This window comes from Petaurus breviceps, unplaced genomic scaffold (genome assembly GCF_028583685.1).
Source record: "Petaurus breviceps papuanus isolate PSGF00001 unplaced genomic scaffold, PetGlider_PUasm1.0 178, whole genome shotgun sequence".
NCBI lineage: Eukaryota > Metazoa > Chordata > Mammalia > Diprotodontia > Petauridae > Petaurus > Petaurus breviceps.
The window spans coordinates 23,546,919-23,561,709 of record NW_027185777.1 but is presented as its reverse complement, the minus strand read 5'-3'; the positions used below and the strand labels follow the sequence as shown (position 1 = coordinate 23,561,709).

The 14,791-nt window shown below is 35.6% G+C and overlaps 1 protein-coding gene and 1 long non-coding RNA gene across 3 annotated transcripts in view; one reads left to right on the top strand and one right to left on the bottom strand.

Annotated features, from left to right (window-relative positions):
• The window catches only part of KIF5B (kinesin family member 5B), a 71,914-nt gene extending 60,073 nt beyond the window's left edge, over positions 1–11,841 (top strand). For both annotated transcript variants that reach the window (XM_069086446.1, XM_069086445.1), the window contains exons 17-26: positions 7–124; positions 916–977; positions 1,070–1,179; positions 1,766–1,867; positions 2,877–2,937; positions 3,017–3,088; positions 3,247–3,351; positions 4,364–4,580; positions 7,780–7,912; positions 10,661–11,841. In XM_069086446.1, the coding sequence (XP_068942547.1) occupies positions 7–124; positions 916–977; positions 1,070–1,179; positions 1,766–1,867; positions 2,877–2,937; positions 3,017–3,088; positions 3,247–3,351; positions 4,364–4,580; positions 7,780–7,912; positions 10,661–10,667 (987 nt within the window). In that variant the 3' untranslated portion in view covers positions 10,668–11,841. The remainder of the gene's footprint in view (positions 1–6; positions 125–915; positions 978–1,069; positions 1,180–1,765; positions 1,868–2,876; positions 2,938–3,016; positions 3,089–3,246; positions 3,352–4,363; positions 4,581–7,779; positions 7,913–10,660) is intronic.
• The window catches only part of LOC138159991 (uncharacterized), a 67,068-nt gene continuing 58,157 nt past the window's right edge, over positions 5,881–14,791 (bottom strand). Inside the window, exons 2-3 of the long non-coding RNA XR_011168039.1 lie at positions 9,431–9,591; positions 5,881–7,414 (exon numbers count right to left, since the gene is read on the bottom strand). This is a non-coding gene — a long non-coding RNA (uncharacterized lncRNA). The remainder of the gene's footprint in view (positions 7,415–9,430; positions 9,592–14,791) is intronic.

The window sequence follows — 14,791 nt, the reverse complement described above, 5'->3', positions numbered from 1 at the left end:
TGAAAGCATGAAGCTAAAATCAAATCATTGACTGAATACCTTCAGAATGTTGAGCAAAAGAAAAGACAGTTGGAGGAATCTGTGGACTCCCTTAATGAAGAATTGGTCCAGCTGCGAGCACAAGGTACGCTAATTCCTTATTATCCAGCAGATAGACTTCTTGCATTTTGAATTATACATGTGTATTTTGGGGCTATTCCCTTCATAGTAACAAACCAGAGCCCCAGAAATTTCATTTGCTCGGCATCCTTTTCAGTCACCTTTGAATTTTAACTAGCCAATCTTGAACTTCTTCAGTGAGAGTCTTCACTGCCTAAGCAGAGCCAGGTTAGTGATTCTGATTTTTGTACTACCAGTCTTTCAGAAATCGTCCATGTTAAATTATTCCTTTCAGCCAGCTTTGATTTGCACTAATAGAAGGTAGTAGTGATGGGGACTTGGTTTTTTGAAATTACATTTTAATAGGTACAAGACTGATCTGGGAAACTTCATACATAATAATGAAGTCACATTGAAGGCCTAGGTCATAAGGCATTATAAACTGTCCAGTTTCCCCATAGAGTCTTCCTGTCCCGTCTGCACCAAAGGCCTACTGCTGCATTCTTGGAATAAATAATTCTCAGGCTGTTAGGAAGCATCAACCTAGATAGAGCTGTCCCCTCTCAGCCTTCCCAGGAGCAGGAAAAGTTTTGAATTTCGAGGGACTTTGTAAAGTAACAATAAATAAAGAAATTCAATATATCAATAGATTGTGGTCTTACTAACTACCAATGACTTTGAGTCAAGATTTGCAGTTTAGGATGTGAATAATTGAAAGGGTTTGGGGGTTGACTGAATTATTGCTGCAGAAAAATGGACCATGTTTTCTATAATCTCTATTAGAAATTTTCTATTCTTTTCCTTTCCTCTGCCCAGAGAAAGTCCATGAAATGGAAAAGGAGCATCTAAATAAGGTTCAGACTGCAAATGAAGTTAAGGTAAGTTAATTTTTATTTCATAATCTTAATATTTTAATACATCAGTGCTCATTTTTGACCTTTTGTTTTGTTTTTTAAAATCTCTATTTTAGCAAGCTGTTGAACAACAGATACAAAGCCATAGAGAAACTCATCAAAAACAAATTAGTAGTCTTAGAGATGAAGTTGATGCAAAAGAAAAGCTTATTACTGATCTTCAAGAGTAAGTGTTTGATTTTTTTATTTTAACATATTTGCTTATATATTTACAATTTAATTTCAACAAAAGTATATCTGGAGAGATTCAGTAGGGAAAAGTAGGATAATCTTTATATAAATAAACACATAGATACAGGTATCTAACTTTTTCTTTGAATTTTGAAGCATTATACAAATGCAGAAATCAGAGTTGAAATTTTTAAGTTATTTTCATTTTTAAATGGAGTGGTAAAATTTCCTCAGCTTTCTTTTTTTTCTTTAAGTCTTAAGAAAAATCCTGCAACAATATAAGTTTAAAAAATTATTTGGAATCGCAAACAAGCAAAACTGAAGTACGTAGAAATTATTGTCCTTACATATGACTGTTTATGCAAGTCTACGTATAAAACAGTATTAGATATGTCCAAAAGATCAGTTGTATGTGATATTTGGCTTTGTTTAAAAAATATGGAGCCACATAATAAAAGAGAAATCTTAGTTTAGCTATTAGGAAAAACTTGACTCTGAAACTTTGAAGTATTAACACTTTCCTTAGTCTGTTTTAACACATTTTATAAAACTAATATTACTTATGCCTTTTTTTTCAATAGCCAGAATCAGAAAATGATGCTAGAGCAGGAACGCCTGAGAGTTGAACACGAGAAGTTGAAAGCTACAGATCAAGAAAAAAGCAGGAAACTACATGAACTTACGTGAGTGAGAATTTTAGCAAAGCCTAAACTAGGAGACTGTGTTGGAGTAATGAGGAGGATCTGGGCTCAGCATCAGGCCACAGGCACAGTGAGGTCCACTGACTGAAGTGGAACGGGCGGTGGAACTTGTCATTAATACATACAGCTAATAAGTAGTCTGGCCCTGCCCCCCTGCTTTTGTGTTAGAAGACTGCTACCAGATGTGAATCACTAAGGAGAGATGTTTTTGTTTACCTAATTCACTAGGTAGCAGGTATATAGTAAAGGATTAGTCTTAAGTCAACCAGGTTCCTTTGGAACTAACAGTTTGTGATGTGGAAAGCTCACATAACTAACCCCTACAGTTTCCTTGCTTCTCAGTTTTATAAGAGAACAGACTGGCTGATAGCAGAGATTTATTTTAAAAGCAGCTTTTAGAGTATATCATAATGATAGGCCCAGACCCAGTCACCCACATCTCATGTATCTCTGCAACTATACAATCATGATTAGTCACAATAAATAACCATGTAAGATCCTGGAGTGCTTTTTGAGTCATCAAAAGAAACTTCAGTTTATGTTTATTATGATTTTAGTGCAAAATAAAATTTCTCTTATTCTAATTCTCTGATAATATAACATCTGTTTAAGTCCCAGTTAACCACCTCATTCCACAACCATGGTTTTGATTCAGGAACATTTAAATTAGTACCAATTGGCTCTTTTTATTCACCACTTCAGACAAAAAATTTTAACTCTTTCCATCATTGAAGCGTTACTCTTTTCTTTGGAAATGTTTTGTATATCCCATGAGAGTCTTGAGGACCAAATAGATTATATTGTTAGAATGTTAAGATTTTCAGCTAAAATTTCTTATTCACCCTAACAGTCTAACTTCTATCGGATGAAAGAATTTTTTTCTTTTTCTCCCTATTATAAAGCCAGGTTTTTTTTTTAACTAGAAGATAAAATTGGTAATGTGTACATGCATATCTATATGTATATATTTTTATTTATTCCTTATTTTTAGTGTTATGCAAGACAGGAGAGAACAAGCAAGGCAAGACCTGAAGGGTTTAGAAGAGACGGTGGTAAGAGAATTTAAAATTTTGGATTTTGTGCTTATCCAAAATTTGAAATATTAAGTTGCAAAAATGTTTTTCATTCAAGGCAAAAGAACTTCAGACTTTACACAACCTTCGGAAGCTCTTTGTTCAAGACCTGGCCACAAGAGTTAAAAAGGTAATTTAACATCATTGAAATTCTTGTAATGGTCATTTAATTTTATTTATAAATTTCATTCTCATGCCTTTAGTTCATCTTAGTTTTTTAAAATATTAAATACATGAATATTATGTTTTTTTAAATATTGAAGTGATTCATTATATTTTTGTTCTCAGAGTGCAGAGATTGATTCAGATGATACTGGAGGTAGTGCTGCCCAAAAACAGAAGATCTCCTTTCTTGAGAATAATCTTGAGCAGCTCACTAAAGTGCACAAACAGGTAATAAAATGGAGGTAGAATGACTTGTGGAAATACCAGTTATTTGGAAGGCTTTTATAATTTTGTGTCTTAATAGGCTTTCCAGTCCCTGTGATCTAGAATTCCATAAGACATATTTTCAGACTCTGAGATTTTCTATTAACTACAGTATACAAACAAACTCCCAAAAACTTGAGAGGAGAGGAGAGGAGGCTAATGGACATCTCCATCGCTGAGAGTATGCTCGTGAACCCATATAATTTTATGGTCTCTGCAGGTTCTTGAAGTTTAGTTAGCGCTGATGGGTCCTCTATTCTCAGTTTCCCTTGCCATGCCCCGTCCCCTAGTTTCCTGATCAGTAAAATGCAAATCTTTACAGTTTTATCAAGATTTGGATAAGAGTTAATTCCTCAGTAAAAGTGTGAACTGAATGAGATAGTGTTCGTTTAATAAAGCAAACAATTTGTATACCTAAGAGTTGTGTCACTTGAGATGATTTTTGTTAGTTTTTTTTTTCTTTTAAACCTGACCTGTAATTTCATTGGTGTGGGGAATGCCCGGGGAGGAAGCTCTCCTTTCCAATGCCGCTCAGCCTCCCAGTCTGAGAATAGAGTGGCCTCGAGCCCTGAGAGGCTAAGGAACTTGGCCAGGCTCACACAAGATTTGTCCCAGGCATCAGCTGAGGGCAGCTCTCTGTCTACTTTGCCATGCTTCCTCTCTATTTTATATTGGGGATAAATGAGTAGTTGAGTTCAGCTAACTGGGGAAAAATCACCAGCAGTGGAAGATCTGGGGTTTTGGCTCAGATCTTCAGACTCCACTGCCAAAGGGCTCTTCCTCTTACACCTGCAGCTACTTTGGGAGAAATATTTTGTCTTCCACTGTGCCCATTCCCATTTCCCCTTTCTCTGGAGGAAGAGCAGGAGCAGATTGGCTGTGTTAAAGACAAAAATACCAGAAAATCAACGTTTACCTTTAATTGAATGTGGTTAATATTCTAAAGAGTAAATCATATTCTTTGACTTACCCTCAGTTGGTACGTGATAATGCAGATCTTCGCTGTGAGCTTCCAAAATTGGAAAAACGACTTAGAGCTACAGCTGAGAGAGTTAAAGCTTTGGAGTCTGCTCTGAAAGAAGCCAAAGAAAATGCCTCTCGGGATCGTAAACGGTATCAGCAAGAAGTCGATCGGATTAAGGAAGCAGTCAGGTCAAAGAACATGGCCAGGAGGGGACATTCTGCACAGATTGGTTAGTAGAACATGGAAAAGAGGGACTTTTCCCTTTCCCTCTAAAACTATTCTCCCTCTGTCTCTATCTCTTTCTCTTAGTTTTCAGCATTCACTTTTATAAGATTTTGAGTTCTAAATTTCCCCCCCTCCCTCATGCAAGCTGAAATAGGCTATACATGTACAGTCATATTAAACATAGTTCCACATTAGTCATGTTGTGAAAGAAGAATTGAAAGGGAAAAACCATAAAAAAAGAGAAATGCTTAAATCTGCATTCAGATTCCAGAGTTCTTTCTCTGGATGTGGATAGCATTTTCCATCATGAGTCTTTTGGAATTGTCTTAGATTATTGCATTGCTGAGAAGAAAATAGTTTTTAACTCTTTTTAGACCAAATGACTTTGATTTAGACAAATCATAACTTGATTTATTTCAGATATGCTATGTGTGCTCTAAAACTACATGAGAGATATTTTAGGACTTTTATTTAATCTTCAAAAGATTAACCAAAGGGCTTTTTCCATTTATAAATATAAACTGCATCTCTCTGTGTTTATGGTTTTTGGTCAGAATACATTATGTAATATGTAGAAAAACTACAAACCAAAACCAGAAATTCTAGAAGTTCATGCTATTTACTTAGAGTACTAAATGACAAAAGTGAAGCTAAACACAAATCATCAAGCTTTGTTTTAACAAGACAAGATCATTTCATTCTTATGTCTCTCTGATCCTCTTACAGAATTAAATGACTTGTCAGCATGAAAAAAAAATACCATTTTATAAATTGGTTAGATCAGTATTTTGTTCATGTTGCTAAATGGTTGGTTCTTGAATTCATGATTCTCAAAGCAATTTAAATGAAATGAAAACAAAATATATTTTTGTGATAGTTACTTTAGTTTGTGAATTTTGTAATACTTTCCACTAACAAACTTTATATGTACCTTAGTGGATTAGAACTTTAATTTCATCAATTTAGAAATTCCCTTCAAAGTAGCATGATTGAAACCTATCCCCTGCCTTTTCTTAACATGTGATTTTTGTCTGTGTCCTCACATATTCTATAAGGAATCCATCTAGCTTGGTGTCAGGCTTTTCTTTAAGTCTTATATGGGAGGGTACTACTACAACTTCCAAGCTGTCGTTTTATTTTTTATTCATCACCAGGTGTTTTAATGATATCTGACCTTTTCTTTTTCTTTTAAAAAAATTTTCAATTATCAAACATTTATTTTTTTCTCCCTCAATGGGAAGAAAAAAAAGAAAAACAAAATCCTTCTAATAAATAAGTACAGACAATCAAAACAAATTCCCATATTGGCCATGTCCAAAAATGTGTTTTATTTTGCATTTAATCCGTCGCCTCTTAAGACCTCTTTTATTACAAGACTTCTTAAGACTTTGTTTTCACAACTATTGATAAATGAGCTTTAAGCTACATCATAATGTGAATAAATTTGCTATTCAGAAGCAGTGCATTTGGAAAGTATGTGCCAGTGAAACACTGGCTTCCATGAGTTGAATGGTATTAAAAGTGAAAACCTTTTGTGGCTCTTCTAAGTGTCCTGAGAAATAGACCCGGGAGCTAATTACTCTCCCCCTCCCCAAGTTCTCATAGAGACATTTATGTACCTATGATGTACAAGGTACTCTGCTAGGCACTGGAGCTAACAAGACTGTTCCTGAGTCTAGCTCAGAACTTCAAAACACACCCAAGTTTCAAGTATAGGAAAGAGAGAGGATCTAGCAGAGAGAAGATGAAATGGGAAGAAAACCAGTGTTATGCACTGCCCTGCAAAGCTGAGGGAGCGGAGCATTTCATAGTGGAGGCTCCCAGGGCAGAGAACAGACCTGAAAACAGCACACTGGACTTGGCAGTCAGTGACAGAGTCATTTCAGTAGAAGTGGGAGTTGGGGGGTAGTGCCACATTACCGCAGACTAAGAATTGAGTGGGCAGGAAGAGCAGGAGAGTGAAAATACCTCAGCTTAAGTACAGCTTATCTGCAGATGTTGTAAAAGAAAGTGGGCAGGATTTTTTTTCCTATTTATATCTATTTAATGCCTTCTAAAGAACTCCATTATGTTATCCATCTTACAACTTTGGTGAACTTGAAAGCAGAGGAGTAGAATCAACCCCAAAAAGAAATGCAGCCACTAAACCTCACATTAGGATCCCTGTGGGGTACACATCAACTTAGGAAACCACATAACCTATGTTCTGTTTTATTTTTATTTATTTTGTTAAGTATTTCCCACAAATATATTTTAATGTGGTTCATGAAGCATGCTGGGGTGTTACCTCTGTGGTAGAACATTGTAGATTGTGTTTAGTTATGTTCTAATTTCTAAAGAAGATTAGGGTTTTTTTTATTATTAAAGTCTAGACCGTAACCTACCTGTAATCACCATTACTAGGAGAAAGATCTAAATTTTGCATATTCATCTTCTGAAATGATCTTATCAGTCAGTTAAACAGCATTAAGTTCCTACTATGTGCTAGGCATTGGAAATATGGGGGGGGAGTGTTCCTGCCCCTCAAGAAGGACCCCTGACAAGACATACATGCGTGTGTATGTGTATATGCGTGTTTGTAGGTATGTACACATACACACTCATATGGAGGAGGGCACCACCAGTTGAGGGAGTGGAGTAGAAAAGGTGACGCCCTCATCATCCAGCTCCAAGACCTTATATAGATCTGCACGTTTGTTGAAGCAAAAACCAAAGAAGCTTTTACTGCAAGCTCAGAAACATTCCTGTCCCGTCCAGAGGCCTCAGCAGACTGTTCAAAAGGACTTCATAGAGGAGCTGTAGCACATTTTCTTGGAACAGTAGTGTGTCTGTGTCTGTCTGACAGAGAGAGAGAAGTGAGTTGATGTTACTTCAGTACTTTAAGGAGCTATGGTTTCATCTGTGTGGGCTCAAATATCGAAGCTGATTCTGTAGATTTTAAGGTAGTATTCATCTATTTTTAGAATCTAAAATAGTGTGTAGGTAGATCTGAAGAGTTTATCTGGTTCTTTTAATTTGCAGCTTTTTTTTACAGAGTAAGAGAACTCATGGTTTTTTTTTTTCAGCCTAAATTCATAGACACAAAGACTACCTAAGAAAAGATGTTGTGATACATGCTAATGGAGGAAGAAATCATAACTAATTTAATTGCTTGAAAAATTGTGATAAATGGTGTTCAAAAGTCATTCTTCATTTTCATTTAGCTAAGCCCATCCGTCCTGGACAGCATCCAGCTGCTTCTCCAACTCATCCAAGTGCAATTCGTGGGGGAGGCGCATTTACCCAGAATAGCCAGCCTGTGGCAGTTCGTGGTGGTGGAGCCAGGCAAGATAAAGTGTAAGTATTTGTCACTGGCAAATTTGGGGATTTTTTTTAATATACTATGTCCATTGGGGATCAAAGAAGAGTAGAAAAACTTGAGATACTTCATTTTGAAATGTTTTAAATAACTTTTTGAAGCTTTACTAGAAACAAGATTCCTAAATGAATTCTAATTTTTATTAGTGAAGCATATATGTTCTATAGAAATTATTTTTAAAAAACATTTTTCATGTAATAGCTATAATTTTGACTTCGACTTTGTGTACTGTCCAGGCAATCAGTAATTAGATGTTAATTTAGTGCTTGTCTGAAATAATGGGAAGATCAGAGGACAGCAGAAAACATTTTATGATGACCAGTTACTTATGATATAAAAATAAAGTCTGTTACTGAAGGCCCCAGATGCTCACCTCCTGGACCCAGCTAGAAGTGATCTCTGTTTCCTCTGGTTACTCACAGAACTCTGCCCAAAGACCTCTCTTAGGCAGCTACCATCATCTTTTCTTACAGTTATTTGTCTACAATTCTAGACTGCTTTATTCTATTAAGTAGTCCTCGAAGGGAAGGCTGTTTCCTCTAATCTTTTCTCCAAAACCCACTCCCCATTTTGACTCTTCCCTTTCCCACACATTCAGTCATTTGTCAGGTTGTGTCAGTTCCACCCACATAATCTCTCAGATGGTCCTCTTTATTCCCATTGCCTCAAATTTTGCAGAAGCTGTGTTTATCACATCTGAATATTTGCAGTAATCTCTTCTGTTCTTCTTTCCTTCAAACCATCCTTTATGCTGATGATAGAGCTAGTCTATATATAAGGAAAACTAGCCATCTCCCTTCTTTTCAAAACTTGTTAATGGTTTCCTATTGCCTGCCCAATCAAGTTCAGACTCCTCAGCCTAGCCTTCAAAGCCTTTTCCATTCTGGGAAATTCCCTGCCTTTCCATTCTCATCTTACATTATTTCAATCTCTGTGTGTTCCATTTCCCCCAAACTGAACTACTTACCCTCTCCCATATATATCATGTACTGTCCTGTAGCCAGACTTTTGTTCATAAATCACTCCCCTCTCTCTGTAGCCCTTCTTCTTGGACCTTACATAGGATAAATTTGTAGTTTTCATGCTTATGAATCATTTTGCATTCTAATTTATGCATTTGTTGTAGCCCATTATTAGGTTATGAGGTTCATACGTGCAGCGATTACATTTTGTTTTCACTACCACCAGAACCTGGTGCTGTGCTGTGATTTGTATTAGGAAGCAGAACAAAGCAGTATGGAGGTTCATCTGTTTAGAAAAATCTGTGAAAGAATTTTGAGCTGGACAGGATCTTTGAAATCATTTGGTCTCTTTTACAAATGAAGAAACTGAGGCACGGAGATGTTAATTTGCCCAGTTGTATAGCTTTAGATGTTCAGTTAGTTGGCAGGGTACTTGTTTCCTGACTTCCCACCCAGTGTTTTCTGCTCTATAATTCCCTCATAATCGTTTTTTTAAAAATATATCATGAATGCCTCAAAGATTCCCATCATTACCAGTCATAATTCCTCTAGTAAACAGATAGTTTTCCGAGTTGCTCTGGTCAAAAAAATTCAGCAGGCACCTGGTCGCCAGCCTTCTCTGGACTCTCTGTGTTCTATCCATATGCCTCACAGAGACCTCCAGGGAAGAGCCTTCTCAGGAGGCATTGCTTGACCTAGGTAGAAGGAAGAATTGGAATTTAAAATAGTTGTGATGTTTGTTTGCCTTTACTTATTGGTCCCAATTATATACAGTTTGGATAAGCTGCATGTTAATTTAGATTGTTTCTGCTTCCTCTTTGGATTGAGCTTTAGGAAGCCTCAAGGTGCTTGCACTAAGAATAGCCAATTAGTTTTGATGATGGACCTTATAGTGGCTATCATGTGTAAACTCAGAAGAGGGACAATATTGTGCTTAACTTAGCTTGAATTTCGAACTTCAGTGCAGTGTAGCAGCAGTTTTGCCACAGGAGGGAGATAGAACCCTCTCTATACTTCAGCTATGTTGGTAACACTTGAAACTATTTTAAAATATTGGGTTGATTGTAGTGTTTGTTCTGTATAGTAGAGATACACACCACCCCCTCCCCCCATCCTGAAGAATGTCTAGAAAGAAATAATGTGAATGTCTTTGTAGAGTAACCTGAGGTAGTTTTATCTTAAAAATGTTGGTGTGACTGGAACAGTCCAGACTTATTCCTTCTGCTAGAGAAACAATTCAAAATCCCATCATTGTTGCTGATTGTATTATTGCTAAGCTATCTGTGGGCTAATTTTAGTACTTCTCCCTGGGTAAGGAGCCCCAAGGCACCTGACAAAATGGTGGATAACATTCTCCCTCTTTCTACCTTTCTGAGGGTCTCATCCCTTCATCTTTCTTCCCTCTTTTTTCTTCGTCCTATTTCTCCACTTTTTCATTTCCCCTCTGCTGTGCTTGCCAGCATACTCAGAACCATTGTTTATTCTTTCCATTGGTTCTAAAGACTAAAAAGGTTGTTAGCTTTAATAAAAGCTTATTTGTTTCCCTTTCCATGATGATCAAATGGTGATAATAAAAGAAGTCTTTTTTGAAAGTTTGATGAGTAAGGTGGTTATTGTTATTATGGCTTTAAAAATATTAGATTATTGATCAGTTTTAATCTAGCTGTTTTGAAATTGTATCACCCCACTTCATAATGACATCAGAAAATCAAGAATTATTTGTAAATAGAAATAATTTTTCTTTGCTTTTTTTTCCTTTTTCAGCTGTTGAAGATGATGTGTTATCAAGCAGAGAGAGAGAGCCTCATTCCATGACTATAATCTCTCCCCTCCAGGGATTATAGGATTATAACTTTTTTAAATGTATAAATTATACCTGGCCTGTACAGCTATTTCCCACCCAACTCATCTTGCAAATTCTGCTGATTCTCAACACAACTAGAGTGCAATTTTGGCGTCTTGGAAAAATTGACATGTAATTTCAGAGTGTAGCCCTGTTCATGACACGATTTGTCTTTCATGTCTTAAATTTAGTCTGCACTGTGCCAAGTTGAATGTACTCTACAGGTTTAAAATGGATTATAGTTTGTTACTTTCCTTCTTTTGTGTGTGTTTTCTTGTTTTAGGGAACATGGAACAAGATTGGAGTTTAGATTTGATATCATTGTACCATTATAACACTATGTGTCCCACTGTGTGTATCAGGGCAGCACTTAAAGACTCCTGAAAACGACATCAGGGCTAAAATTTATTTGTATGATTTCTGAAGTGTGCTTCTGAAAATCATTTGGGCACTGAAATCTTGAAACTGCATAACTAGACATTTCAGTTTCAACCAGGCTGCTTAACTGTTAATCTGATTAAATGCCTGTTGCCAGGTTATTTTTAGTTAAATACTATATATTAACAAGTAAACATAAGTTTACACAAGAGAGTTGGTTTGGCAAAGGAACATTTTTATTGTTGTTCCTGATTTCTATATACAATATAGTTTGATGGGGTGAAAATATCCTGCTTCATTCCGGTTAGCCTACTAGCTAGCACAAAAATCTGACAGTTTATCATCATCTCTAACATAGCAAAAGGAACTAGAAGGATCTAGAACTAAATTTAATTTCTTATTCTCACATTATCAGTACTATATCAGTGACCTAAATTTAGCCTTTGGAAATTGAGAAAATGTGAAGTAGCTTCAACAGCTAGATAGTAAATAAAACAGACTGGTGCACATAAAATAGGAATTAGTTCCTTCTGGTCACCCATCCCTGAGGCGTGTTTTAAGACTCTTCTACACTGAGTTGTACACTATAATTTATTTCTGGTTTAGTCTAGAAATATTGGGATGTTTACTCCAAACCTTTTATATTAAATGAATCTTTTCTTTTTTGCCTTGTTTGCAAGAGTCACTAGTACATTCATGAAATAAAATGGTTTCTTTTGTTGGCTTTAGTTTATGATTTTGTAATTAGATCTAGACTCTACCTATTACTCCCAGTTTTTCCTCAGAGGATTGAAATGAATCAATAGTTTCATTTAGAAAATAATATCAGTGATATGGAAAAGAAATCTCAAATCTTTGTTTCTTCTAGAACTATTAGCAGGATTTAGGGAAAAGTTGGGGTTTGGGAGCTATTCATCAGATAATGTAGGAACTCTATGAAGTTCTTTATTAGAATGTTGGTGGCAAAATAACTTTTTAGCAAAGTTTTATATACAAATATTTGTATCACGAAATTTGGAGCTATTGTCAGAAGTTTCAGACCCTAATTGGCTTATTTTTCTATTTCCTTAACTACTGTAATTTCCACTTTTTGTAATATTGATTTAAAGGGTGAATTTATTTATTTATTTTTTTTATTAACAGACAGAAATCCTTGCTGTTGCAGTCTGTAGCCCTTAAAGCGGTTATGTTGCTTTTAGGACTGATCAAAAAGAAGCACTCCAAAACTCGAGAGGAAATCTTTATGTGCAGCAAGAAAGGCAGTTTTTTTTTACTAAGAAAGAAAATCCTGCAACATTTGTGATGAAGACAAGAGTTTTCTAAATGAAAACACCTTTGTCATTGCCTGCCTAATGGGTACATATGCTTAGACATTTGTATTTCTCTTCTGACTGAAAACTGGTTTCCTTGAAAATATACATAAATGAAGCAGATTTTTTTTCTCTTTTGTCTGTCTCTGGTAGTTTCATTCCTGTAAGTAAAGTATCACGGGTATCGGTGCTGAGCATTGCTGTGTAACAGTGCAATTGTAACTAGCATGTAGCTCACAATATACATTACCTTTTTATATCTTAATAATTTTTTAATTTCTAATTTTAAACCTTTTGCAAAGTTTACCAAGAATTACATCTAAAATTTTTTAAAGGATCTGCTCTTTGATTATGCTATGGTAGGTCAATGGAACAGAACATTTACTCTTTGTAAATGAATATTTTCAGTCTCTAATAGGACCTGATGCAATGCTATTTCAATTTGCAGTATCCCTTTTTTGGAGTGGACTTTATTTTTATGTTCCTCTGAATCGTCTTGTTCAATGGTTTAGAAGAAAAACTCAGTGAAATAAAAGAATAATATTTATTCATGGTGATCAATTAAATTATTTGCATTAATTTAAGGTTACTGACTCACTACTGTGTGTAACTCTAAATTTGACATGAGATGACATGAGTGAATCTACCTGTGGAAATACGTTGGCTTAATTTCAGTGCGTGAAGAAGATACATTCAAAGATAATTGGTTTGGGGAAGACGCCATATAGTTTTAATTTAACCTGCATGCTGTAAATGTATTTGTGTTTAAATAAAGAGAGAAAAAAAAACACTGAAATTTAGTGACTTTATTAAAACTCTGAAATCAGGTATTCTTTTTCTCTTTTAGTAAGACCAAATTACTTTTCTTTTGGCATGATGGCAGTTGTATATAGACTGCATGTTAATGTCTTTACATTCATTTTGTAGAATTTTATTTTAGCTTTTATGGGTAGCAGATGTTAAATACCTCTAGTCTGAGGAATTATGAGCTAGAAATGGATTATGCCATCAATTTTTCCTGTTTCACTTCAATACACTTTCCATTATAAAGTTTCGTTTAGGCTTAGTAACTGACTTTATTGAGTTTCAAATTTGAATATGGCCTAAAATTTTATTTTTGATATTATTAATGGACATATTAATCCAATAGGAAAACCAAATTTTAAAATAGAGACTTGATTTCTTCCTCTAAATTATCTTTACCTAGAGAAATGGATGGTGACAAGAAGGATAAATATGCTTTTTATACATCATAGATACTCAGTGTCAAAAAGTATGGAGTATAGGTTATGGCTTTTCCTAAATCAGTCATCAGAAGCATCCAAGTGAGAGCTTCTTGCAGTGCTACCTATTTCAAAGCAAATAATAAAGGTATGTGCATACATTTAGGGAAGTGTTGAGTAAAAAGTTCATAATTTTGTAAATTTGTATATTGAGAAGTAGAATTGGGGGGGGAAATGTTACAGGATTTCTAAATGAATGGTTCATAGAATAATAACTTTTCCAAAGGCTTTGTGGAAAAAACCTAGATAGCTGCTTATCAAAGCATTTAGTAAACTCTAAAGTGCTTTATAAATGTGAGTTGTTATTATAACGCCCTTTAATCATAGCCCAGGCTGACAACTAATTCAAACATCGAATGGAGTACAAGGAAAGAAACCGTAAGAAGGAAAGGCACTCCAGCAGAAATTTACTAAACTACTGTCAAAAATGAATAGAAGGATGAGGAAAGTAACAGGCTTATGAGTAGAAACTGCCCAGAACTCCGACTCCACAGTAATAATGGGTAGTTGGTGACCAGTCCACTATGGCTCACTGACCAGGACAGCAGGGGGTTTTGACCTGTATCTCATGGACCTCTTTTTGGAATAATGTTTTTAAATGTGTAAAGTGGGATTACAAAGGAAAGCAATTATGCTGAAATAGTTACTGAAATGTTTTAAACAAGATCATAGACTAGGGGTTAAGAACCTGTCTTCATAAGCCATGGAAAATGTGACCCATCAGACTGTTTAGAGCATGAAGGTTCGTTCTCCCAGTTTGAGAATGGTAAAAAGTCCCTTTTATGCTCTTGCTCTAGAAGTAGGATTTGAAGCTGGGGCTTCCTGACTTCAAGACCAGCTCTATGAGGCAACCAAGTAGCCAAGTAAGTAGAGTTGAAGACCTGGATGCAGGAAGTCAATTATTGAGTTAAAATCTTAACTAAAGCACTTCTTAGCTGTGTGACCCTGGGTAAGTTTTCAAACCCCTGTGCCTTAGTTTCCTTATCTGTAAAATGAGGATAGCACCTTCCTCACATGATTGTCCTGAGGATCAAGTGAGATACATTTGTTAAGTGCTTGGCATGTAGTTAGTGCTATATAA